Genomic DNA, 27,704 nt, shown 5'->3' with positions numbered 1-27,704 from the left:
AAAAAAAAAAAAAAAAAATTTACCAGGTGTGGTGGCACACACCTGTAATCTCAGCTAGCTGGGAGGCTGAGGTGGGAGAATCGCTTGAACCCAGGAGGCAGAGGTTTGCAGTGAGCCAAGATCACGCCATCACACTCCAGTCTGGGCAACAGAGCAAGACAGTGTCTCACAAAACAAAACAAAACAAAAAAACAAAAACGAACAAACAAAAGACCAAAAACGTCCAGTCTTTTTTACAATATTATTTTCTGAAAGTGAACATAACCTAGTTTAATAATCCCTGAATTTATTCTGCTAATTTAAATCCTTGTTATTTTTGCATTCTATAGGTCAGTTAGCAACGAGCACTTAGTAACAAAAATATATTAATCTCCAACATGGTTTTAATACTCCTAGAGACTCTTTTTATTGTGATGAGGAGAGAATCTTATTTCTAAAGTTTTTCTTTTGGTTACCTAAAAACATGATGACCGGTGGAAAATCAGTATGTGTTAAGTCACAGTGCAAATTCTCTATTTTGTTTTTTATCTAAATGACAAAGTTGGACTGGCTGGTCTATAAAAAACTTAAGCTTGAATATTTATATTACTATAATTAGATTTGTTTCTGTATCAAAAAGAATAAATTCAGTAAATATTTATAACATGCTCATGATTCTTTTTTATCTGTCTGCATGTATGTGGTATTGTAGTACTAACTATAGGGTACTATGATTTCACTGAAGTTTGGAATCATTCTCTAAGACATAGCTTAGGGCTAATAGAAAATTCAGAAGGGATTCATTTGACTGTTTTAATAAGTAACTGAATCTGGAATTTATAACCCGATAAATTCTTACTAATTGCAGAAGTGTGAGGCATTAGTGTTGTTTTTATTTACATTCATTTTCCTAAATCATATCTTCTTTAAATCAGTCTATAAAATTCATACCTTATGTTAGGCTAAATTTGAACAAAAGCATTCTAGAGAACAAGGCCATTCTAGAAATATTGCTTTTACATTTTCAAAACGGATATATTTTATCCCCAAACACCTAGACTATTATCTCCTGTTTCTTCCTCCTTATCCCCCAGCTGATTAAGACAGTGACCAATGGGGTTTTATTTTTGTGATGAATTTATAATCTCTTTAAAATGTAGTAAGATTCAATGACTTGTGGGAATAGAGTTTTGCATTATTTTCTACAATATTGATTACACAATAGCGAAATGTTATCTTGCGTGCTCAATCTGCTTGGGCATTTTCCCCCCATTATTTTGTCAGACGGAAAGTAATTGACAACATTGCAGAGTACTATTAAAATAATTTGACCTTCACCATATAACCTCCAAAATGTGAATGGACAATTGGACTTTCTGTTTTGAATTGACTACAGATGTCCTGTCCTGTAAGTCAGAAGGAAAAAAACTTGTATTTATCGTTACATGAAGTTTTTTGAGTGACCATTTTCCCTAGTGCTAACTAAGTTTTCAAATACTGCTAGGGGGAGTTGATTTTTTTTTTAATAAAGCTATTATGTTAGAAACATACAACGAAAAGAAATCACCTTATGTTTAGAAACAGCATATTTTGATTTCCTGGCTAACTCAAGCATGACCAGCAAAGAGCAAGGTGAGGATAGTTCACATTAAAAAATGGAATAAGGCTTAGTTTCATCTCATGCTGTGAATAACGTGCTATCTAAATACATCTGTTATCTTTTTGCTTTCCTCTCCTCCCTCCTTATTTATTAAGAGAAAGATTGTTTTAAAAAATTATGTCTTTGAAGCTTCTGGAAATAGTTTCATATTGAAAATCGGTGATTTCCATAAATTTATATAAGGATCTTTCTCGCGCTGTCACTCACAAGACTTAAAAAAACTTGTTTTAGATGCAGATGCCAGTAACATCCATTTTCTCTAGAGATGGAAAATCATTCCTTCTAATTCTCACTCGCCCACTTCTCCTGCCAACAACATCACCAAAGTGATTGTATCTGGTTGTGAGTTCCATAGAAGGATTTGATTTCCTGCATTTCTAGGACTCACCTGTGTGGTATTTGTGTGAGGACTCTTAAAATAGGATGGAATGGCACCTTTTGCTTATTTGTAACTTAGTTAAGGCGAAGAAAGCTTTCATTGAAAGGATTTGATTGTTGGCTCCTGTGACTGAGCAAAGGCCCCAGTAATTGGGAAAAGATGGCATGTCACTGCTCTCTTCTCCTGTGTGGAAATGCATTCCGAAAGGCAGGGCGATTTACTGACTCAGCGAGGGGCTGAGAGTGACTGAACACAATCTCTGGACCTCCTAATTCTGTAATTACTTCCTTTGATGTTTTTGTCTCTGCAGATGTGCTTGTGAAGTTTGTTTCTGTTTTTGTTTTAAACACTAGGAGTGTTGTTCTCAAACTTGTGTGTGACTTTTCTGGGCCAGGAGGGATACAGCAACAGTGGTTGTGGCTGATGCCGCTGAACACGTGGTGCTCTCAGCCCGTGTCATCCCACCTCCCGCATCAGACTGCTGTACGGAGAAGCTTGGTGAGGTGTCTGCACTGTGCACACTCAACCTTTATAGAGGACAGCTTCATTCCTTTTTAGCAGGAGTGATACCGTTCCTCTTCATCGGGTGATATACACTGAGCATCGTCATGATGAGGACAGGTTGATAGATTACCTGAAGCCTTTTTGATGAGACCAGGTTAGAGGGCAGGGATCAACTGTGTTGTGTACAGCCTGGTCTAAATGTGGAGCCTGGGGGTGTTCACTGGATTGGTCGATGATGAGTTCATCTTATTTGAATGAAAGTGAAACAGATTTCTGAAACGAGGCTTTGCTGCCTTCTGTGGTGAAAGGGGAGAGTTTTTGCAGGTTCAAAAGTAAAGTGGGATATTTAAGGTCTTGATCTCACTGGAATCATTTATATCTTTAGTTCTGTGATGCTAAGTGGGACCTGCATGGGATTTAGTGTGTATGTTGGAGCATCCTGGGTCCCAGGGTCCTGGAGAAGGAGCCACAGTATTATGGAGCATCACCGTAAGTGGATTTTAGAAGTTTGATCCAACATTTATTGATCCCTTACTTGGCACTCTACCTGGCACTGGGAGGATGTAATGAATAAGACATGGTCCCTCCCACCCAGGAGCTCATAGGCTTAAAGGGGAATATAAACCCGTGAGCAAATGACTTACAGTGACATACTATCTAAAGGACCACACAGGAAGAAGTGGCGTCTCCCTGGGCATTAGATCAGAGTGGGAGAGGTGGGGGAAGCCTCGTGAAAGATTTCACGAAAGAGGTTGAGGCTTGAATTAAGTCTTTAAAAATGTGTCAGTGGGACAAGAGGACAATATTGGGGACTGGCATATCAGGCAGGGAAGGAGCATGAACGAGTTTGGGAATTTTGAAATACTGAAAACTGCCAGAAGCAGTAACATTGCTTGAGTGTAGGTTGTGAGGAGGTACATTCAGAGAAATGGTGCTGGAGAAATGGACAGACCTCATCGTAGACACTGGCCTTACCACCCAGTTTGGACTTTATAGTTGTTGAGGAGCCTCCACAAGTGTTTAAACTGGTGAACAGCATGATGGCATTTGCACTGTGGCCGCTCTGTGAAGGATGCATCCAAGGCAGAGACTGATGTATGGAAACCAGTCAGGAGATCATGATAGCACCCAGCTATAAGAGAGAGCACTGGTCTGACTGTAAGAGTAGCTGGGGGTGGGTGGGGGAGTGAAGAGCCCAGCACAACTCCCAGAGCCAAGAGGAAGAGTGGGATTCAGAGAGATCCTAAGGATGTAGAAGATTAGAAATGTCAAGGCCTCCATTTCGCATGTGTCAAGAGGGAGTTCCAATCAAGGCTTCATTGCGTACTTGCTTCCTAAAGCAAAGAAGACAAGAATTGCTTGTGAAATGTATGGCAAGGTGGTCAGCTGTAAGGTTTCTAGCCTGTGGTGAAGAACTCCATTTTAAATAAATAGTACATCCAAAGAGTGCATTAATATCCTAGTTTTTCACTGCAAAATGTGAGAGTTTGGTAAAATAAGATGCACCGTAGTCTTCTATTTAGAGGCATGGTGGGACAGTGGCTCAACCGTGAGCTGGTAATTCATTTCTAGTGTTAACTCTGGCACTTGCATGCTTTGGGCGACTGGCTAAACTTTTCAGAGCCCCACTTTTTGATTTGTAAATATTAGGCTAGTAATATTGCCCAGTGGGTTTGTTGTGAGAATTCAGTAAAATCAAAGCATGTCAAAGTGGCAGGCCAGAGGCTGGTGAAGCAGCTGCCGAATGCTGCTAATGTCCACCTTTTCTCCATTTTTCTCTCCTCTGAGGGAGTTTAAAACGTTCAACTTACTCTTCTCTGTGCTGAGTCTTAATGCTAGGGACCTGGAGATGAATATAAAAGTGTACCTGTGTAGTTTTCCAAATATTTAAATTCCTTAAGGAGATTTCACATGAAATGCTTGATTTCCTGGAAAAAGATGTTTATTATTTCTGTCTCTGCTTTTGATACAGGATGTCAGCTGCAACGAGATCACAGCGTTGCCCCAGCAGATAGGTCAGTTGAAATCTCTACGAGAACTGAATGTCAGAAGAAATTACCTTAAAGTTTTACCACAAGGTAAAAAAGAAAGAGGGAAAATGAAGAAAATGGGAGACTTTCACTATTTTATTTTTGGGGGGATTTACTTTTGTGAAGAGGGTGGATCTTTTCATGTGTGTGTGTGTGTATGTGTGTGTATGCCTACTACTAATAATTAGGATTTGAATTGCACATGCAGATAACAAAAAAGTGATGTTCAGGCTGTGATTTTAGTCAAGGGCTACGGTAACAAAATTATTCCCCTAGGTAATGCTGTGGGGCACAGGGGTGGACCTGGGTGTATTAGTTTGCTGGGGCTACTATAACAAAGAACCACAGCTGTGGTGGCTTAAATAACAGAACTTCATCTTCTCACAATTTTGGAGGCTGGATGCCGGGATCAAGGTGCCAGCAGGGTTGGTTCCTTCTGAGGCCTCTCAGCTTGGCTTGTGGGTGACATCTTCTCTCTGGGTCTTCACGTCATCTCCCCTCTGTGCATGTCTGTGTCCTCATCTCTTCTTACAAGGACACCAAGGATTAGAGCTGCCCTCATGACCTCATTTTAACTTAATTACCCTTTTAAAGACCCTGTCTCCAAATACAGTCACATTCTGAGGTAATAGAGGTTAGGACTTCAACATAGGAATTTTGGAAGGACTCAAGCCAGCCCATCGCAGGGGGTGACATGAATTGTTTTGAATATGGGTGTGTGATGTTTTGGAATGTGAAATTTTGGGGACATGCTTTGTTCTACAGATCCTGTCTGTCAGGATTTCTAGCCTTGGGGCTCTGGGAGCACTGGTTGGGAACTCCCAGTGTCTAGAATCTTTCCTGAGGTGAGGGTGCTGCCTCTGCTGGAGTGATACTTGGACTAATGTCTCACTGGTGGTCTCGGTAAGTTTCACCAGTGGTGGCTGCAGAACCTCAGCATTGAGACGTGGCTCCCAAGCACCCCGCATGAACGCCGAGACCTCAGACAGCCCTGCTCTGCAGCCGTGGGCTTCCATAGTATGTCTGTCCGGTAGTGTGTAGAGTTCAAGGAAGATGTATGTATTTATTCAGAAACTGCATACCATTTAGAGCATGAAAGCAGCCTCATAGGGGGTAGTGGCTCTGCATTTCGTGTTTGGGTTTGGACCTGGATCAGGAATGAACGGATGAGTCCTGGAACCCTGAATGCTTTCTCCAAAGCATACTCTGGTTTTCAGAGATCACATTGATTTCCATTGTTTTTGTTTAAAGTCTCTAGACTTAGCCGATTTCAAACATGTATTTAAAAATATTTCTCAAAGCAAAACTCTGTAGTATTTGGAAACAGTCAGCATTTGGTTGATCTGACATAAATGGAGCAATTTATGGATGCCTCATTTTAATTATCCTGTCTCTGCATCTTGATCTTTGGCTTGAACTGCTTCATAATAAGGCAAGAGAATGGATCTCATGAAAGGGAAGGAACTTTGGAAAATGTAATGTGCTTTGTAGATGGGAGGTTCAGGTCCACTTGCCATCTTTCACCTTCCTCATACTGACTAGCATTTTAGAGAAGCAGAATTAGAAACAGCATTTTTTACTTGAGTACTTGAGATGACTTGGTTTAAAAATATTGATTGATTTTTCGTTTTGTCCTAGTACAGTCTCATTTTTTGGATATACAAAACTTGTATTTGGTTTAAGCGAACACAAAAGGAAAGCTTATTACCAGCAAATTTATATGCATACAGCCTTTTGTGAGTTAAAGAAAACTTTCACGTAAATTTAAGCTCTCATGTTAATTATTGTGAAAATGTCAGAAATAATTGAACTCTCATTTTCAAAAGGAAAAATTAATGTGATCATTTTGCAAATGCCTGTCACGTTTGGAAACGTGGAAAGAAAGTGTATTCACAAAATCTAGATTTTGGTCTCTCACTGATTCCTCGTTTTTTTTTTCTTACCTTAAAAGCATTCCTTTCCCTTAAAAAGATCAGTTATTCCATAATTATGTTTTCTTAGTTTTGATATTTTAAAAATATACTCAAAGCTAAAACTTCAGTTTACTGGAAATTTTTTTAAAAGAATAATTTCCTGAGTATCAAGTTCCTTTTTGCTTCACTCTGGAGAACTCTATTGATAAAAGACCATTGAAAATACTTTCAGTAAGTGACTGTGAAGACTTTCCCTATTTACTTACATGTTTTTCCTCTTTGGATACCGTTCCTCGTATGCTTTCAATTTGAGGATTTAAAAAAACAACAAAATTGTGGTCTAATTACTCATATCAATTTTATGGTGGTTTTACTACAACAACTGCAGTAAGAAGACCATATTTTATTCTTTCTAGAACTAGAATGAACAGAGGATTAAAATAGCCATTCATTGCCTCTCTTAGCAGTGGGGAGAGAGAGTGGGATTTGTTCTTCTGCTTCTTTTTTTCTTACTCCCCTTTTCTACTCCACACTTTTTTACTTTTCCTGGGCTGGCGTTGCAAAATTATCATTTTCTCCTTCATTTTATTGTTGTGAAACTGTCTGGTTCTTGTTTTCCTGAACTATGATGGCAATTGTGTTCCAAACCGGAACTAGAAAAGAAATGGTCATTATAAAACCATTACTTAGTTTATTTACCTGTAAGTTTTCTTCTGCTGTGTTCTCCATGAACTTGGCCCTCTAGTCTTAAGAGTCTTCATTTTAAGTGGCAAAGAATTGCTAAAGATCCAGAGTCCAGTTAAATTTTCCAGTGATTTGCTAACCTAACTTTAGTTAACCATCTCGGAGATAGGTTGATATTGCCGGGGTAACTGCTAGGAGGTGTTCTCTTATCACGGAATCTTCATAGTTCTTAACCATCTTATAAACAAGCTAAGCTGTGAGGTGAAAGGGGATCTTGCTTTTCCTATCCTTTGACTTTCAGGATTCCAATGTCCTCCAGGACCAGTGTGGCCTGAGGTCAATCCCTCATCCTGCCAGAGGGGAGGCAAGCTGGGTTTGAGCAATGAACTAACTACTCAGGGCAATTTAAAAAAATACAGATCCCTTGGCTTCAGGTCCAGGGGTCTGTATTCTTTCAAAAATACACTTCCTGAGTTTCTTCTGCACAGCCCACCTATCATGGACCTGAGTTTGGAACCTGCGGCCTTAGATGCTCTTCTGCCTCCTCTCTAGAATTTTAGTTCCATTCCTCTTTTCTTTAAGACAAAGTAATTCACTAAGGTATGAACCAAGTACGGTCCCTTACATTCCCAGAGTGCTTCGGATTCTGAGAGAGGTGCTGGTTAGTAGAATCTTTTCCTGCTGAAATTTGACATAACATAACTGAGTAAAGTGAAAACTGAAGAGCAGTGTAGGGGTAGAGGAGAAATAGTGTGAATTTTTACTCCAGGTCAGTGCCTTGAGTTACTCTTCTTTGTCTAATTCTTGCCCTTCTTCCACTTGAGAACTCCTTGAGTCCTTAACAGATCCCATAACAAAAGTTCCGAGGCCTCGTTCTGGAGTGAACCCTTCATAGCCCCACACACAGAGATCTCAGTGGCTTGCCTGCATCGCCCTAGATGTCTGGCATGGCTTAGCCTCTTTGCTCTATGGCATATATTTGACTTTATTCCTAGCAGCTGCCAATGTCACTTTGAATGCTTGAAATTACTGAGTGTTTACTGTGCAACTGGGTGGGGATTTGAAGCTAAATGTAATGTTCTGTCTTCTGAGTGGAGCTACAGAAGACTTTTTAAAAGCTGTAGAATAAAGTCTCATCATACCAGAATTACAGGGCCTGTCGGAAAATTCTGAATTGGATAACATTTGTTTTTTTAAATGCGGTTGGAAAAACTCATGAATATATTTAGTGTAGCTAGTTCTGGGATAATGCCAGCCCAGATACATTGATTAGATAAGAATATTCTGTAATTAACATATTACTCATGGACTAGCGAATGCTACTGGGAAACAGTTTGAAGTTAAAACATAAACATGTCCTGTGTGATGTGGCTTGCGTGATTCTTTTGCTGAAAAAAAGTCTTTTTAAACAATAGATATTGTAAATGTCAAGTGTTTCCAGTTTTTATCAGAACTAACAACAATTTAAAACTTCGGGGCACACAATGAAAGATTTTTCCCTCTTTTGGTAAAATGTTGTATACACACACCATGTATTCCTAATGTACAACTTGCTTTTGATTATACTCCATTATATTTTTCCTGAGAAGCAGAACATTAATTTTTGAATGATCAGCCATTAATCTGATTGCTTTCTAAGGTTTTTTCTTTCTTTTTTTCTTTTTTCTATTATTTTAGAACTAGTAGATCTTCCCTTGGTAAAGTTTGACTTTTCCTGCAACAAAGTGCTCGTGATTCCAATTTGTTTTAGAGAGATGAAGCAGCTGCAAGTGTTGCTACTTGAGAATAATCCTCTGCAGTCTCCTCCAGCACAGGTGAGGGGTCTTGCAGCAAAGCCAATGCCCCATGGGATGTGCTGTTATAGGGACCAAGGGAAAATTTCCCCTTCACCCTCTGAAAGTTTGCTGAAAATCACTCATCACTGGCAAGTGGCAGATTAATTGGAGAAAAGGCATGCAAAATGTATTAACATGTACATGGAAGCCTCCAGAGTGAAGACCCAAAGATACAGGGGAAATTGTCCATTTTTATTGTGGACAGCCATGTAGAAATATGATTGGACAAAGAGTATGATCTCATGTTAATAGGCTGAGTGAGGAAACCCAGCAGGACCTGTCTCTCTGGATTCTTCTTGGGCTCTCTGAGGATCATTCCTTCTTTCTGGGTGTGGGGCAGGACCCTCTTTGGAATGGGGGTTCTTATTGGCCTCCTGTCAAACAAGAGAGGTCAGAGAATTTCTTTATGGCCAGTTTTTACACAGAAAGGCAGAGGGAAAGTTCAAGTAATATTTTGAGGTTTTAAAGGGGTTCTGGTTTCTATGACCAGCTTTGGGGAAGAGGGATTCAAATTTCTAAGGCTCCCTTCCTTGGGAGAATGGGACCGAGAGGCAGGAGGGCAGGAGAGGTCAGAGAAAAACTTTTGCTTCTGAGGCCTTCATTTTGGGGTATTGTTTTCTGATTCTCAATGCTGTCAGTAGTACTTAAGCAGCTCTCCGAAGGCCAGTTTTCTGATTCTCTGCTGAAGAGAGTAATACTGAATAAAACTTGATTATAAACAGTCACAGGTAACCCTTGAGTGAATGTGAGAAACAATAAATTGTCTTCTGCTGCATCAAATCTATTTACCAGCACTTGGCTGACTATGCTAATCACTCCAACTCCAGAATTAAATGTCTTATTATTTATCATTTTATTTGAATTTTTTTCATGGAGTACACTGATTGATTGATTTTTTTTTTTTTTTTTTTTTGAGACAGAGTCTTGCTCTGTCACCCAGGCTGAGTGCAGTGGTGTAATCTCAGCTCACTGTAGCCTCTGCCTGCCAAGATCAAGCGATTCGCCTGCCTCAGCCTCCTGAGTAGCTGGGACTACAGGCACCTGCCACCACACCTGGATAATTTTTTTAATTTTTAGTAGAGATGAGGTTTCACCATGTTGGCCAGGCTGCTCTCGAATTCCTGACCTCTAGGGATCCGCCCGCCTTGGCCTCCCAAAGTGCTGGGATTACAGGCGTGAGCCCCTGCTCCCAGCCATATATTCCTTATTTGAATGTTAGCTGGAAAATGGAATTTAAACATACTTATTGATTATTTAGAGACAGGTCTCAAGCTCAGATATTAAACTGCATGAGAGAAAAATGAAGTACTATGCTTTCAGATGCTTAACCATGTAAATATTTTGAAGTTTATTTTATTTTTAAATAATTTAACAGCTTCTTAAATCTACAATTATTTTTAGGCTCCAAATTGTTTTCTACGGGCTCGAAAATAATTGTGCTTTTCTCATCTTTTGTAACTGGAATTTCACCAGGCTGGTCATCTGACTTTATACTTTTTATACTGTATGTACTTGAATACATTTTTGTTAGACTTTTATAGTTTAATGCAAGAAAAAATGGGAAATTTGCTCAAGCATGGTTTTCTGTTCGAAGTAGAATTTGGAGGGAATGATTCCCAAAATTCTAAGGACGGATTTAGTGTACATTGGTAGGGTGTTACTTGAAATGAAATCGGGAAAATTGAAATATACAGAGTAAGGATTTGATACTTAAATTTTGTTTTGTCATTGAAAAATGAATATGATTACTATTAATTTCTTCATAGATTTGCACAAAGGGCAAAGTTCACATATTTAAGTATCTGAGCATACAAGCATGCCAGATTAAGACAGCTGACTCCCTTTATCTCCACACCATGGAGAGGCCACATTTACACCAGCACGTGGAAGACGGGTGAGTCATGCCCTCATTCAAAGCCCCCGTTTAAAATTTGCCTGGGCCAAGGCCCTCCAGGTCGCTGACTTCAAAAATCTGTTTGTTTTAAGTCACCATGGTGTCTGCAGAGAACAAAGCAAAACAAAACAATTTGCTTTACTCACCTAATTTGTGTTTAAAACAAGAAGTTGAGAAACTATTGGGATATGAAAGCAAAAACTGATACTATTGAGAATATTTTTGTATATCTCAAATATCATCTACTGTCTCCTAATCGATAATCAGTTCTTCCTGTGTAAGTGGGTACATACTTACAAATAAGATCTAGAATACAAATGTGGATATTTTTTACTTATCATAATAACTATATTGAGCCCAGACATGGCGTTTTGGGAATTATTAATGTTGAATATGCCTCCAGAACAACGTTAAGAAAAAAATGAAGGCTTTACTTTTGGTCTTTAAAAAATACAGTATGTGTAGTTTTTATTGCCACTTCCTGTTTCAGATGGAAATGTTAGAACCTTTTCACACATCCTAGAGCTTCTTGTGGCATAAATCAAGCCTTGAGCTTCCAAAAAACAACGTTCCCACACTGATCGCAGTTATAGAAATGCAGGTTCTTTTTAAGAAGGCTTCACTGCAGAAATCTTTTCCTTCACTTTTTGCTACATAAGTAAATGTAAAATTTCTGACTACCTTAATGTTACTTTTATATAATGCTTAAAATATGTATCCACTGTTTTATGTACTTAATCCCTGGATAAAAATTTACAGAATTATTGAAAGTAATCACATTTCATAACCTAAGGGGTAAAAGCAGTTATGTGGTTTGCTAGATTCAGTAAAATAAGAACATTGGTAACTATTTTTAAGAAACACCTTGACATCTAAGAGAAGCCACTTGATTAGAACATAAATCCATGAAACCCTGAACACAAAGAATTTTATCTTATACTGTGTTTAGACTGTGCTACTGTCTGATTTTCATTAGGTCCATGTCTTCATAAATACTAGACTGATTTGTTGCCTTACAGTGATAATAAAAGTTTGCATAGCAAAATTATTATTAGGATATAAATTGATGTATCTTGGTGTGAACTTTGTGATTTTAATCTTTTTTAAATGAATTCAATATTGATGGCATCTATCTCAGCAAGAAGGATTCTGATTCAGGAGTTGGAAGTGACAATGGAGATAAGCGATTATCTGCCACCGAGGTAAAGTTAGTGATCAGATTCTTTTCCTTCTGTACTTCTAGACATATCTCCCAGGAGTTCATTGAACTCCTTTCTGTTAAAAGGCATTGATTCATTTGTATGAGAGTATGTGATATTCGTAAAAGCGATTTGAAATCCTCGAAGTGTTATATAAATATTAGCTGTTGTTAGCTTATTCTGCATCTTTAATATTTTGTAAATGCCTCAAGAGTAGAGTCTGTATCTTCCTCTCCTACACATTATCTAAAATATTATTGAGTGCCCAATAAATATTACAAAGTGGCTAAGTAGTATGCAAGTGCTCATGAAGCACTTTTATAAATATGCTTATGTTTCAGTAATAGAGTAATTTACAAAAACATTGTTATACATATGCATAAATGTTAAGGAATCAACTGTACATTTTATGTTAGTAATTGACCCACAGGAAATGCATTTATGAGTAGCTCTAGTTTTTATAACAATGTTTATTTTCCTCAAACTCTTAGATTGTGTTCTGTTCTGTTCAGTTAATTGGATAAAAGTTTGGTTACTTGTAAGCTAACAGGCCTCGCACATTAGAGCTTCCTATAGTGGTTATCAATAATGCTTTGATAACTGATTTATTATCTCACATGTAGTCTATTAGAGTCCCCAAAATCTAACACTAAGGTACCATTAAATGGAGCTTCTTGGCCTCAGGGATCTAGAAAGGAGTGATAGGAAAAGTATCAGGTGCTCTTCTTTTTTTTGAGGGAAGTTATTTTCTGTAGTTACTGCGTTTTGAAACATTATAATATTCTTTGAAATTGCAGTTAATAGGCCAATTATCCCATCAAAGAAACTCACATTTTTTCAATGTATGACTTCAGGAAAAAACCTTTCTTCAATTCTCCTCAAGTCTTTGAATTTTAATAGGTAGCTAAGGTATTTGAATTTATTTTTCACAAAATGCTCTATATAGCAGTATATTAAAAAGTGGGATTCTTTATCTTTAAAAATCCTTCTAATGTAGAACATTTTGAAAGGAAGAAGAGTTAGTAGGCAGAGAAGGCCAGTGTCAGTAAAAGAAAATAACCCATAGGAAGGCACATTACTGTGCTTCAGTGGGAGGGGGGATACTAAACACATTGCTTTAGTTGCATTTTAATTCATCCTCTTCAACTTCTAAGTCCTCGCAAATGGACCATTGTTTCAGAAATTACCCACCCTAAGCATATTTTCTGTTAAATTAAACAGACCCTGCTTTCTCTCTTCTAAGGCTAATTAAACTCATCAATAAAACATTACTTAAAGAACTTCATCATCCTTTTGTTCTCACTTAAGCATAAGTAGGATGCTAATATCATTCTAAAAGGAGCCCAAGGATTTATTCGGTGCCTTTTAATTAGATTCATATCTTTGGAATTTTGCTAAATTTTTAAGATAAGAGGTGGGTAGAAAGAGAAAAGAATACAGAAAGGATTGTGTTCAATAGAATAAAAATGCACACATCTTCCCATTGGCCTTTCCTTGTCTTACATTACAGCCTCCTTTCCTAAGTACACCTCCAAGAAATTTATTTTTTAGAATGATAAGCATTCTGAATTATCTTACATAGCTTCCTGTTTTCACTTGGTTTGGCAAAGATTTTACCATCTATGGTCAGGTGATGTTACTTCCCATTTAGATCACTTTTTGGGGTTCAGGGATCACACCTCGTTCTTTTTCTTTGGCTGCTGTCATTGATTGATTTAGCATTTGTCAATGAGAAATTAAAAACATCTTTTTATCAAGATAAACAGGAAAGAAAGTGTGGAGCTCTGTGAATATTTGTTGAATGAATGAAATGCATGCCTGATTTCTGCCATTTTCTAAACAATCTGTACATATGTCCATAAGTAAACAAGGACAGACTCTGAAAACCATACCTCAAGAATTTAGGAGCAAGCCATGATCTCCTGAAATGTGTTTTATGGAGGTTCCTGATTTTTGAGATTTGGAAAGCTATTCCCTAAGTAGCAACAGTAAAATGGAAACAGAGGAAAATAAACCAGGCTCCATATTTCAGAATCATAGGTTTTCTGAATAAACGTCATCAGCTACTGTGGGAAAGGAAACCCTCAGAGAAAACTAGTCCAATTATGAGGCCAAAGCTTTACTCCAAAAATCACACAGAGCAGTTCTTTTTAACTACTACAGTTCTTTAGCACTTTTATATATGTGATGCAACTTCCTCAGCCTAAAATAGAGAAATAAGACAGGCACCTGTGTTAGTTCATTCTTGTGTTGCTATACAGAAATACCGGAGGGTTGGTAATTTATAAAGAAAAGAGGTTTGGTTGGCTCACAGTTCTTCAGGCTGTACACAGAGCATGTGACCAGAAACTGCTTCTGGCAAGGGCCTCAGAAGTCAGGGTTGAAGGTGAAGGGAGTGCCTCCTGTCACATGGTGGCAGCTGGAGCAAGAGAGCAGCATGGTTGGGGGAGAGCAAGGGGGGAGGTGCCATGCACTTTTTTTTTTTCTTTTTTGGATGGAGTCTCGCTCTCTTGCCAGGCTGGAGTGCAGTGGCATGATCTCAGCTCATTGCAACCTCTGCCTCGTGGGTTCAAGCGATTCTTCTGCCTCAGCCTCCCGAGTAGCTAGGACTATAGGCACGCGCCACCATGCCCAGCTAATTTTTGTATTTTTAGTAGAGATGGGGTTTCACCATCTTGGCCAGGATGGTCTCGATTTCTTGACCTTGTGATCCACTGGCCTCAGCCTCCCAAAGTGCTGGGATTACAGGCATGAGCCACCGCACCTGGCCAGTGCCATGCACTTTTAAACAACCAGATCTCACATGAACGCATAGCAAGAGCAGCACAGGCCCTTCCTGAGGTATCCACCCCCATGACCCAAAGACCTCCCACCAGGCCCCACCTCCAGCATTGGGGATCACATTTCCACGTGAGATTTGGAGGGGACATACATCCAAACCATATAGCAGTACCTGACAAGATTTCAGCTTAAAGCAGAAGAGAACACAGAGAAGGCCGTAAGTGTTGGCTCCATTAATTTTCCCAATGCAAACACACCCGTATAACCAGCTGCCAGTTCAACAAACAGAACTTTACCAGCACCCTAGAAAGCCCCACCCGGACCCCAAGAACAACTTCTATCCTGATTTTAAATACCATGGATTAGTTTTGCATTTTTTGAACTGAAATAAGTGGAATTGACCTTTGTATCTGGCAACTTACATTCAATATGATGTTTGTGAGACTCACAGGATGTTGTTTTATTACATAGCATTCTCCTTATCTACATTGATGACACTTCTCTTGAGTTAAACAGTGCACTGTATCTTTTTAGCCTTCTGACGAAGACACTGTTAGCCTCAATGTGCCAATGTCGAATATCATGGAAGAAGAACAGATCATCAAGGAGGACTCGTGCCACCGCCTTAGCCCCGTTAAAGGTCTGAGAATGAAAATGTGGAGAGAGTGCTTGCTTTTCAGTTTCAAATGTTATATTTAAAATAACCTGTGCACAGATAGGGCAGTGATAATCTTTCTAGAGTATTTCCTATGTACCAGGCACTGTGTTTATCTGGGAAGTTGATCTCATTTAAAATCGAAAAGTCTAAGATGGATACTCTAATCATCTCCATTTTATAGGTGAGAAAACCAAGGCTTAGGGAGTTTAAGTAACTTGCCATTGGTCACACAGCTGATGTGTGTGTAGTCTACTTACTACAGTACATAGTAGAACTAGTCTCATTCTGAAGACTTAGATAAAATTCTTTTTTTTCTTTTTTTTTTGACACGGGGTCTCACTCTGTCACCCAGGCTGGAGTGCAGTGGCGTGATCTCGGCTCACCACAACCTCTGCCTCCTGCGTTCAAGCGGTCCTCCTGCCTCAGCCTCCTGAGTAGCTGGGGTTATAGGCACCTGCCACCGCGCTCGGCTAATTTTTAAAATCCATTCTTGGAAAGAAAATATTGATGTGATAGATATATTAGTTAGGAAAACTCTAGCTGCTGTAAAACAGAAGATTCCCAAATCTTCGTGGCTCAACACAGTCCAAATTAAGTTCAGATGGAGTTAGTGATCGACAGACAACTCCCCTCTGAATGTTGATTTAAGGACCCAAGCTCCTTTCATACCATGACTCCATCTTTAACACAGGGCTTCCAAAACTTTCATGTCCATCTGTTTTAAACCAGAAGAGGAGCATGGAGGTTTGCTCCTGGGAGGTTCTTATGGACTGGGCCTGGAAGGAGTGCCCATCACTGATAAGCTAGGCTTCATCCCATGGCCACATCGCACTGCATGCGAGGGTGGGAAATGTAATTGAGGTGTGTGTTCAAAAAGCTGCCTGACTTTGGCCCAGTCAGGTGACTTTCATGTCCATCTGTTTTAAACCAGAAGAGGAGCATGGAGGTTTGCTCCTGGGAGGTTCTTATGGACTGGGCCTGGAAGGAGTGCCCATCACTGATAAGCTAGGCTTCATCCCATGGCCACATCGCACTGCATGCGAGGGTGGGAAATGTAATTGAGGTGTGTGTTCAAAAAGCTGCCTGACTTTGGCCCAGTCAGGTGACTTTCATGTCCATCTGTTTTAAACCAGAAGAGGAGCATGGAGGTTTGCTCCTGGGAGGTTCTTATGGACTGGGCCTGGAAGGAGTGCCCATCACTGATAAGCTAGGCTTCATCCCATGGCCACATCGCACTGCATGTGAGGGTGGGAAATGTAATTGAGGTGTGTGTTCAAAAAGCTGCCTGACTTTGGCCCAGTCAGGTGACCTTGATTCCCTTACCTGTAAATGAGATGATTGGATTAGGTGATATCAAAGGTCCAGTGTAGCTCGAAAATTCTATGGCTCTTTAATAGTCATCAAATGACCACTAAACACTGTATCTTGTGTGCCTTTAAGATCCTTTTAAGACGTTTCATATCTTGGTTAGAAGCCCTCATTGGGTAACATTATGGCAATTTTTTTGATTGCTCCTGTTTCCCAATGACTTTTAAGGAAAATACAAACATTTAGTTTTACTCATTTGTGGCAAAGACTATTTCACAATGTATGAGTAGTGTAGAACTGGATCAATATACAGATCTGCTCATAAATGTTGGAATATGCTCTTATGAGTGATAGAAAGAGCTGTTTAAGTTCACTCAAACCTTAGTGTTTGCTTTCACTTCTTACGCTTAGGTTTTTAAGTTTAGCATTTCCGTTTACCTGAGATTATCGTGGGAACCATATGTTGTCTAAAAACATAGCTGTATGCTTTATATACAAATATAACTGCCACTTTATTAATTCATATAAACTTAGTAATATTATGCACCATAGGAGGTGGTATTTTAGGCGCATTTTTCAAATAAAAGAATTACATAATTTGTTACCAGTGGGTCTTCCGCCTCTCGTCTAGATGTGGGTATTACATTGGTTCAGAGTGTTAAAGGGTGGCCAAGTATGGTTCTTTTTCATCTTCAGAACAGTTGGAAGAGTTCTGCAGGGTGTTCCTTTTGTGTCCCCACCTCCCCTGGAACACATTCTAGGAGGATGTGCCCCATCTGGGCATGCTGTCACCTCTGTGTGGCCCTTCTCGTAGACACTTCTTTTGCTGTTATGATTTGGAGCTCTTGCCTAGTTCCCCTCCCACATTCTTCCTTGAGATTATTTGCTGCTTAAGGACAGGAGTCAGATTTGGCTGATTTTTTAATCCCTAAAATGTTTAGCATAATACCTGCCATTTAGTAGCTGCTCAATATTTGTTGGATTTTAAATATGAAATACATAGTCACATATTACTGAGGGCGAAAAAGCCCTCTTTTATACTTTCTTTTCTCCATTCCTTAAAAAGTAAGAGAAAATCTTATTTTTCTCATAGGGAACTAGGCCCAGAGAGGCCTTGACTTTTTAAGTTCAGTTTGGGCCTTTCTGGGGTTATTTTACTTTTATCTTTTCCTCCCTGCAGGGAAGAGAAAACTTGGGTTTTTCGTATACCTTCTTCATGGGGAACACAGAAGACTTGTAGTGACTAGATGATGTTTGAAGATCAGCTGTGTTTTGCTCTTCTGTTCAAGAAGTCATGCTTTCTGTCTCTCTGTATATTTTCCTAACAGGGGAATTTCATCAGGAATTTCAACCGGAGCCTTCCCTTTTGGGTGACAGCACCAACTCAGGAGAAGAAAGAGACCAGTTTACTGATAGAGCAGATGGTCTCCATTCGGAATTTATGAACTATAAGGCAAGATTTTCGGGATCAACTACGTATTTTACTCGTTTCCTTCTGTTTGGCACCTTACAATTTATGTTCAAGGTTGCCAATCCATCCCCTTCAACGTCCAGCTTGCTGAACCCTCTCTGAAGCCTTCCAAACATCTCAGCGCTCAGCCTGTCTATTTGCTGATGTCCTGTGTGCCTCTCCATTTGTCTGTTTATGGATCTGATTTTCTTTCCACTACTCAGTGCATCGTGCAAATTGGCAGGCTCATTAGTGTGACTATTACCATGCAGTAAAAGCTGAAATAGTTTCACATTCTTTTCAACATGTTCTAGGTAAATCCTTTTCTTGGGAGTATATTTGTAGTATAAAGGCAAAAGTGGAGACTTTCACAATTGAGAAATGAATGTCCTTCCTTTTTGGAAAGATCTCTCTGAGGACACTTATTCCTGAACTTTTGTAGGTGCCCTGAGGCATTGAAAGGGCAGGTGAAGTTGCCGAGTTGTCAGGAAAACCGGCATCTTAGTAGCAACACAGGGAGGACAGAAAAACTAGCGCTTTACTGAAGCAGATAGTGAAGGTTCCACTTGACAACATGAGTAGGTGCTTGGTATGTTTCTGTCAGCCCTTTTGGTTCAGGTTGTGGCGCCCAAGAATCATAAAGATTGTTTTTGTAAAATTCAGGTTCGTTGTGACTCTGAGGTAACTTCTGAGTTATTATGCTGAAGCCAAGAATGGGATCCCTAAGTACTCATCCTTATTTTCTGAGCATTGTGTCCTGATGGCTGGAACCAGCCTAAATGAACATCTCTGGGCATCACCTCCAAGGAAATGGAGAGGAAAACAGCTGAATTTTACACTGTAGGAGACCTTGGTGTGCTCAGGACACGTTTATGGCCTCAAGATAAAAATGATGAACCTGACATATCTTTCTAGATCACAGAAGTTGTATAGAAGGATAAAACACAGAGCCTTAACTCTTTACTCTCTGTATTTAATGTCATTAATCCATACATCCTTGTTTTAAAATAGGTCACACCCCTTGCCTTGTTTCTGTCCCCCGTCTCCATTGACATTGCTTCATTTGAGCCTCATAGTTTCTCACTTTGATTACTTCAGTCACCACCCCACCCACTCCACTTCTTACCTAATACTGCACCCCCTGTACATGCATGCATGTGTGTACACACACACACACACACACACACGCACACACACTCTCTCTCTCTCTCTCTCTATATATATATATATTCTGCCACCAAACATTTTTCTAAAGTACAAATATAATGACATTCCTCTCAGGCCCCTGGTTCTACAAGGCTCCCCCAGCTTAGACCCTATCTCTCAGCTCTGTGGGACGATTCTTCCATGAAAATGTGAAAATTGGAGTACATCAAGCATTCATCTTAAGAATCTAAGGTAAAGATGGAAACCCTGAAGAATGTGTTAAGAAGATGTCCATGTTTAAGTTCTAGAGGAAACAAAGCAGTTAGTAAAAATAAAGCATATTGTTTCAGAAAAGCAAATTTCCCTGGATTCAGAGATTTCAAGGACTTCGTGGAAATGGCTGCTGTACAGGATGGATCCTGTAGATGGAAACTAGAGGAGCAGATAGGGGTGTGGAAGTCAACTTGGCAAATGCTTTCTGGAAGATGCTTCTCTTGGAAAATCGAAAGAAAAATGCTAATGATAAAATAAACAAACATCTACAACAAGTTAAAGAAAAATTATGCATTGAAAATCAGGCCCATATTAGGCTCGATATCCATCAACTTTAAGTCTTTCAACCTGTGCTTGGCCTGGCACAATGGCTCACACCTGTAATCCCCCACTTTGGGAGGCTGAGGCAGGAGGATCACTTGAGCCCAGGAGTTCGAGACCAGCCTGGGCAACATACTAAGACTCCATCTCTACAAAAAACCAAAAACTAGTTGGGTGTGGTGGTGTGCTCCTTGAGTCTCAGCTACTCAGGACGCTGAGGAGGGAAGATCACTTGAGCTTGGGAGAGTGAGTCTTCAGTGAGCCATGATGGCACCACCACTGCACTCCAACCTGGGTGAAAGAATGAGACCCTTTCTCAAAAAAACAGAGTTCTGTGCTTTCCATAATCCTGTTTTCTTTACGGAATAAGCATCTTGGACCTTTGCAGCCACAGTCAATTTTCATTATTCACAGCAGTTGTATTGTGTGACATCAGTGTGCATATTGAATTGTCCCATACTGAGCCATCACTCATTGGGGAAATAGAGGGCTGCGTTCCTGCAAGCCTCTGGTCACTACGTCTTTGTCAACCGATCAACACATAACCTTGATTTGTGTGTATTTCTGTTTAAAGATACCTTATTTAATACATATTGTTTTGATGAACATTGCAGCCATACCTTATTTAACATATATTGTTTGATGAACATTACAACCAGCAGCACTGTAACTCATGCCCGAAGGAAGCTTGTCTAACACATGTATTGTCCTCTGTAAGGGACATCACAACTTCCTTGGGCTTCTGAACACGAGGCAGCACTTCAGCACTATGTTTGGGGCTATTTTAAAGTGAAATCACCAACAAAAAACACAACAGTGTGAAAACATGGCACTAACTAGACAGTGAAAAAGGACACTTATTTACAGTAAGAGAGCCGAAAGAAGAAGGCAGAGTGTCACCTGGTTCCACCTCATCTGGGAACATACATGTCCTGGGATTCAAATTTTTTACCACTCTGCAGATGTCTGCAGATGACCTCCAGAGCGCCACGAATACTGGTTTTGGGACTAAAAATACATGTTAGTGAACAGGCAAACTCACAAATGCAGAATCCACAGATAATGAGGATCAACTGTATAACCATTTAACTTAGCAAAAGCAACCCAGTAAGCCTATTTTGCCTAATGAAAAAAGAGACATTTTATACTCTTGGCTACTTATAGTTTTGAAACAAAAAATTAAAAAGAAATACCCATTGCTCCTATGGTTGAAACCCAACAAAACAAAATAAGAACATGTTGTCTTGGTCATTTCTGGTAGTATATTTTACCCATGAATTTTTCTGTCATTTGGAGTGTGGAGAGTGGCACAGTCATTTATGCACTGACTGTATTGTATGTGAAAATTGTAAACACCATAGAAAAAGTCCAAGTATGTTCCCAGTCAGAGTCCAGCATTGGGCAGCTAGCCATGTCTTCGGGAAAAGTCTTGTCCTAACAACACATCTGGAGGACAGGCTAGTCCTGAGTTAATGATATGCCAGAACCTTGACACCAATAATGATCCTTTTGGCTGGTGTTCTCTCCTAGCCAGGAAAATGTGGCCCTGTTCAAGTTGGCTTTCGTTCTAGCCATCAGCTGGGTTAAAGCAGCATTTCTCTGTGTCAGAGATGAACGTGCAAGGAGGCCTGTGGAAGGCTCACTGTGGGACTTGCCTTTCTAAATAGCCAGTGCCACTAGTGCCGCTTTGGGAAAAAGTGGGGTGACGGTGCAGGGAGAACATTTGAGTGAATTCTGGATGTTGTATACATGAAAACTATTAGATGCAATCGGAAGCACTTTTCTGTTAAGAATTTTATACTTTCTCTTTTCCCCACTGCACACATATGCGTGCACACTCACACACACACATCCCTGCTGTCACAAACACTAGAATGCATCTTCACAGGTGACCCACAAGCCCAGGAGAGGGATCTCACAATACAAGGAGGTGCTAAAGGGGCAACAGGAAATCCGGTGAAGCTTTAAATTTCTGATGATAAGTTAACAGATGCTGTGGTCCTGGGCCGCATTTTTTTAAATTAAAAAATGTTTAATTATGGGAAAATACTTCCAAAATGTACCACCTTAGCCATTTTTTAAATGTACATGTAGTTCAGAGTGTTTTAACTACATTCACATTGTGCAGCCTATCTCCAGAACTCTTCTCATCTAGAGAACTGACCCTGTGTACCCTTTAAATAACAAGTCCCTCGTTCCCTCCTGGCAGCCCCTGGCAGCAAGCATTCTACTCTCTGTCTGGATGAATTTGATTACTGTGTGCACCTCATATAAGTGTAATCAGTAGAGTATTTGTGTTTTTGTGACTGGCTTATTGCACGTAGCATAATGTCCTCAAGGGTTATCTGTGTGTATGGCATGCGTGAGAACTTCCCCCTTTCTAAGGCTGAGTGACATTCTAGTGCATGTACATACCGGATTTTGTTTATCCATCCCTCCGTAGATGGCTGTTCGGCTTGTTTCCAGCTTTTGGTTATTGTGAATAACACTGTTATAAACATGGGCTGGGCAGGTTTTGGCTCCTGACTACTGAGGAGTAGCCAGTGGTTTTCAGGAACCCTGTCTGTTTTGTCCACAGGCAAGGACAGAAGACTGTGAAGAGCTGTTACGGATAGAGGAGGATGTACACTGGCAAACCGAGGGCATGTGAGTACCAAGGCCTCGGTTATGAGCCATCGTCACTCTAAAATCCACTTTGCAAGCAGACTGGCAGTTCCGTTGTGATAGAATTTTGACCTGCTTTTCTGTGGGCACACTAATATTCTTACAATATTGATAAGAAGTTGCCAGTTTTTCTCTGTCCGATGCTTTTTGTCATGATATTGGGCAGTACAAACCTCTTCCTTGGCCTCGAGTCTTATTTGTTTTGAGGCTGTGGGCAGTCATGTGATTCAGAGAATTAGCTAGAATTTCTAGATGGGAGGTTCTACTGTCCATACAATTGCCTGAAGAAGCCAACAGCTGGACCTGAAGTGACCTGTAGCTCTGATCTCCTTCTTTACCCCAAGTCATCACCTTCAAGATCTGAGAACACCATAGACTTCTGGTCCCAAGACTTCCAACTGCCAGGGCTAGCATTTATTCAACATCATGTGCCAGGCATTGTCCTAAATACTTCACAGGCCATAACTCATTTCATCTTTACAACACTCCCAACAGATAAGTTCTGTTCTTGTCCCCCATTTCACAGATGACAAAACTGAGGCACAGAGAGATTGATTATCTTGCCGCAAGGTCACAGAGGGCCAGCATTTGAACCCAAGGAATCTTGTACCAGACAGATAATCCTTCTACTCTACTTGCTAAATAAATATGTATACATATTTATTTATATTATTTATACATTATAATTAAATATATATTATATATTATAATGAAATACATTATAATTAAATATGTATACATATTTATTTAGCAAGATTTACAGCGGAGGGGGTGTGTGATCCCATCAGACAATGAACCGTGTCCAGGGGAATTGAGTTTGAACTATGTGGTATAGAGTATAGTTTTTGTTCCCAGGATTTTTATTTCTATGATCTGGGAGGCAGGTGTGGACTCTCCATCATACCTTGTAGGGTTGTTCTTCTTAGTGAGGATTTATCCCATTGTTAAAACTTTTCTCCTTACAGAAAGTCATTGACTTACATTCTGTAGCAGGAAGGGCTTGCTATGATCAAATCTCTCTTGCCCTTTAAAAACATTGGGAAGTTCCTCTCTGGTCACTGTCTGTATTACCAGCTACTCACTGGATATGCTGCTGAGAGCCACGGAGGCCTAACTTGGTTATACAATCAGAGAAGCATAGGGAAAGAGGCAGTTGTTTTTAAACTATATAAAGTTTTGGAAACTCCATTCTCAATCTTATACCTAGTGCTTTCAACCCTGGCTGTAAACCAGGATTATCTGTAGAGCTTTATAAAATCCTGAACCCCTAGTCAGACCCACTTGAACGTATAGGGCCTGGCATGGTTTTTAAGCTCCACAGATGATTTTGCTGCATCTAGAGTTTGGACTGAGAACCACTGTCCCACACTGAAACCCTCTGTGCATTAAAGTAATCAAACTGGTTGAACGGGAGTTGGAAGGCCCAGAAGTAGTACAGACTCGTGCAGCTGATCCCCCTCATGAACCCTCCTAGAACCCAGTAAAGCACAACTGTGAGAGCCTCTCATCTAGGCCATTGCCTGACTGTGCACAGGAGCAGTTAGGGGTGCACAGGCATGAAAATCTTATGTGAGCTGCTTTACAGCAGAGCTGGGCTTCCCCTACTCAGGGGCTCTTCCCACCACGTTCTGGCTTCCCACCCCACAAGGTACAAACACATGTTCACCATAGCACTGAATCTGTCAAAATCATTTTTATATGTTAGATGGATTTTTGTAAGTTTGCTTTTTAAGAAATTAGATGATATTCATGTTGTATTGATCATTTTCATTCTTTTTTCTTTTTTTTTTTGAGGCGGAGTCTCGCTCTGTCGCCCAGGCTGGAGTGCAGTGGCACGATCTCGGCTCACTGCAAGCTCCGCCTCCCGGGTTCACGCCATTCGCCTCAGCCTCCCGAGTACCTAGGACTACAGGCGCCCGCCACCACGCCCAGCTAATTTTTTGTAATTTTGGTAGAGACAGGGTTTCACCGTGTTAGCCAGGATGGTCTCGATCTCCTGACCTTGTCTTCCACCTCCCTCGGCCTCCCAAAGTGATGGGATTACAGGTGTGAGCCGCCATGCCTGGCCTATCATTTTCATTCTTATGCTTGGTTTCATGTTACAGAATAAGTTCATCCAAAGATCAGGACATGGATATAGCAATGATCGAGCAGCTGAGAGAAGCAGTAGATTTGCTGCAAGATCCCAATGGGTATGTATGTCTCCTCAGTCCAGGTTTCATGTGTAAATAATGCATACTAATGTATTGAGTACATTATCTACATTCCTAAAATACCTATGCAAATAATTTTGGCCCAGTCCAGCTACTAACAAAGAAAAGTCATGTTTGTTGCCTGTTTTCCCAAGATGCAAAAGTAAAAGAGTCAAACTTCTGGAGAGAGTGAGATCAATTTCTCCTTTCACCACCCTTTATTGAGTTCATTCACCCCTCATGAAATTCATATGGGAATTTTTGGTATAATTCTTAGAAAACAAAAATATGGTAAAAGTACATATTTTATATTGCTTAAAGTTTAAACCCCTGATTTATAAAAAATATAAAGAAAACGTTTTCCAAAAAGGAAAGAATTGGTATATCAAGTAGTAGTATATTTATCTGGGGTAGTGCCAAATATGTGTTAACTGAAGAATATATTTCTAAAGATTTGGGATACAGGATAATTTTTAAATCTGAATTTGCCTTGATCAATAATAGGTACCACATGCAGTGGATATGTGGATAATACTTTTCTATTTCTTAACTAATGGTAATGGAATTCCCATGGACAAAATATTTTTCAGCTAAACAGTAGCAGGTTTCATTTATCGGTAATAACTTCATGATCTCTAGAGAACCAGAGGACTTGGTAAACTGATGTGGTCTTACAATATGACGAACATGGGAATCACACTGCAGCAATCCCAGCTGGGTTCTGCAAATTTATGAAAAGGGTGGTTAGTGTATCGCAGAATGCTAATGAGGGTATACCACCTATGATTTCTGGCCCTGAAAGAATAGTGGCGGATCAGTTTAGTACAACTGGAAATCCTTTGCAATTGATTTGAAAAGCATTTCAATTCTGCAGACATTGATTGAGTGCTTGGAGTATGGGAAGATCTGCAGTGTGTACCTTGGGGGATGCAAAGATGGACAAGACACAGCTCTTGCCTTCTGAGAATTTAAACTAGAATAGATTAGAGATTGCCTTGAGCAGTTTTTTATAAGTGTAAGTGGGCCAGGTGCGGTGGCTCACGCCTGTGATCCTGTCACTTTGGAAGGCCAAGGCAGGCAGAACACTTGAGGCCAGGAGTTCGAGACCAGCCTGGCCAACATTGTGAAACCCTGTCTCTACTAATAATACAGAAATTAGCTGGGCATAGTGGTGCGCACCTGTAATCCCACCACACTCCAGCCTGGGTGACAGAGTGAAACTGTGTCTCAAAAATAATAATAATAATAACAAAACAAATAAATAAATAAATAACTATAACTGATGCACGTGCTTCAAGTGGAGGTAAAAAATGATAGACTTGAGCAAGTGCCCAACCTCAGGTAAAGGGGAAATGGGTGGACTGGTCTTCCTGAAGGATAGGATCATGGCCTGGACCTTTAATAACTGCCAATTTCGAGAAAAAGAGAAATTCTGTATTGAATGAAAAGCTTAGGTAAAGGCTCTGGATGCTGTTAAGGAGCTGAGATTTTATTTTATATTTAGAGGGAGGCAATGATGGTGTTTAAACGTGATTATTCATGTTAATTCTCCCTAATATTTGGCTCATGGCATAGGCACCTAATCAAGGTATGTTCAAAGAGCTGAATTCTACATCCTGAGCCAGGGCAGTTAGTGAAAGGATGTGTGTTTATGTGTATGCATTCATGTGTATGGTTGTTCACACGTGTAAGTACGTGTAGGCATGTGTACGTGTGTATGTATTCAGTATAATGAATCAGGAAGTAGGGTGGCTTGTGGAAAGAACAGACTTTGAATTAGCTAGAAACTTTTTAAACATAGCTGCAGCATCAGTTAACTTGGGTAAGTTATATGACTTCTCTGCATCCCATTTCTTCATGTATAAGATGGGGTGACAAGTACCTACCTTTTAGGGTTATGAGGATTTGAAATAATACATAAACTGCTGGTGGAGAAGTAAATTGGCAAAACCGTTCCAGAAGTAACTCAGTATGTAACCAAGTCTAGAAACCTATATAAAACTTTGGAGTGAAATCTAAGAACTTATCCTAGGAGACAAGAAGACATGAACAATTTGGGGTAGAGAATGAAGGATAGGTATTTTTAATAGCAAATATTTGGAACAAGAAATTATCTAACAATTTGGGGATACTTTATTGTTATCCCCCCAAAAGGGTGATATCTTTATCATTGATAAGATGGAATGTGATATGGCCAATATAATGTTTTTTAAAGTTTTTAGTGATATCATAGAAGGCTTTTATACTTCTAAAGAAGTGTATAACTTTTTTAAAGTATGTAAAAACACACAATGTTTGATCCCAATTATATAGATAGAATTAGGTACCAGTTGTGCAGGAAATTTAGAAAAACTGGAAGGAAATATGTTAAGATGGATTTTAAGAAGGAAATAAGATGGAAGGAAATATATTAAGATAGTGGAAGAAAACAGTCCCAACTAACCTTCCAAGTGATACTTGATTCGCATCTTTATGGAGCACTATTTTAAAATATTATGTTGTAAAATTTTGTATGAATTTCATTGTCTTTCTAAAATAATCCACTACTTTGGCTGCTTTAGATCATTGTTATGCATCCTGAAATAATTTGTATAATATGACATCTAATCTTATAATATTTTTGTGAGCCAGTATAATAGTCATGAAGAGCCCTGGTTTTGTTTCTGATATAGAGAGGACACTTCAACATATCATTTATTTCTAACTGCTTTGGGACTGAATATTAGTAATAAAAAAGTTTACATACACATTGTGTTTTTTCTTTTATCTCACATTTCATAGATCCAGGAATTTTTTCTCTTTTAGTGAAGCCATTGATTATAGGATTAAATTTT

The 27,704-nt window shown here is 39.6% G+C and overlaps 1 protein-coding gene across 2 annotated transcripts in view; it reads left to right on the top strand.

Moving 5' to 3' along the window:
- Positions 1-27,704, top strand: part of LRCH1 (leucine-rich repeats and calponin homology (CH) domain containing 1) — a 195,991-nt gene that overhangs the window by 127,185 nt on the left and 41,102 nt on the right. For both annotated transcript variants that reach the window (XM_011939811.1, XM_011939802.1), the window contains exons 4-11: positions 4,495-4,600; positions 8,827-8,963; positions 10,751-10,878; positions 12,017-12,080; positions 15,393-15,498; positions 18,153-18,277; positions 22,593-22,660; positions 24,784-24,870. In XM_011939811.1, the coding sequence (XP_011795201.1) occupies positions 4,495-4,600; positions 8,827-8,963; positions 10,751-10,878; positions 12,017-12,080; positions 15,393-15,498; positions 18,153-18,277; positions 22,593-22,660; positions 24,784-24,870 (821 nt within the window). The remainder of the gene's footprint in view (positions 1-4,494; positions 4,601-8,826; positions 8,964-10,750; positions 10,879-12,016; positions 12,081-15,392; positions 15,499-18,152; positions 18,278-22,592; positions 22,661-24,783; positions 24,871-27,704) is intronic.

Source organism: Colobus angolensis, unplaced genomic scaffold (assembly GCF_000951035.1).
Source record: "Colobus angolensis palliatus isolate OR3802 unplaced genomic scaffold, Cang.pa_1.0 Scaffold101, whole genome shotgun sequence".
Classification (NCBI taxonomy): Eukaryota; Metazoa; Chordata; class Mammalia; order Primates; family Cercopithecidae; genus Colobus; species Colobus angolensis.
This window is presented reverse-complemented; position numbering and strand designations above follow the sequence as displayed.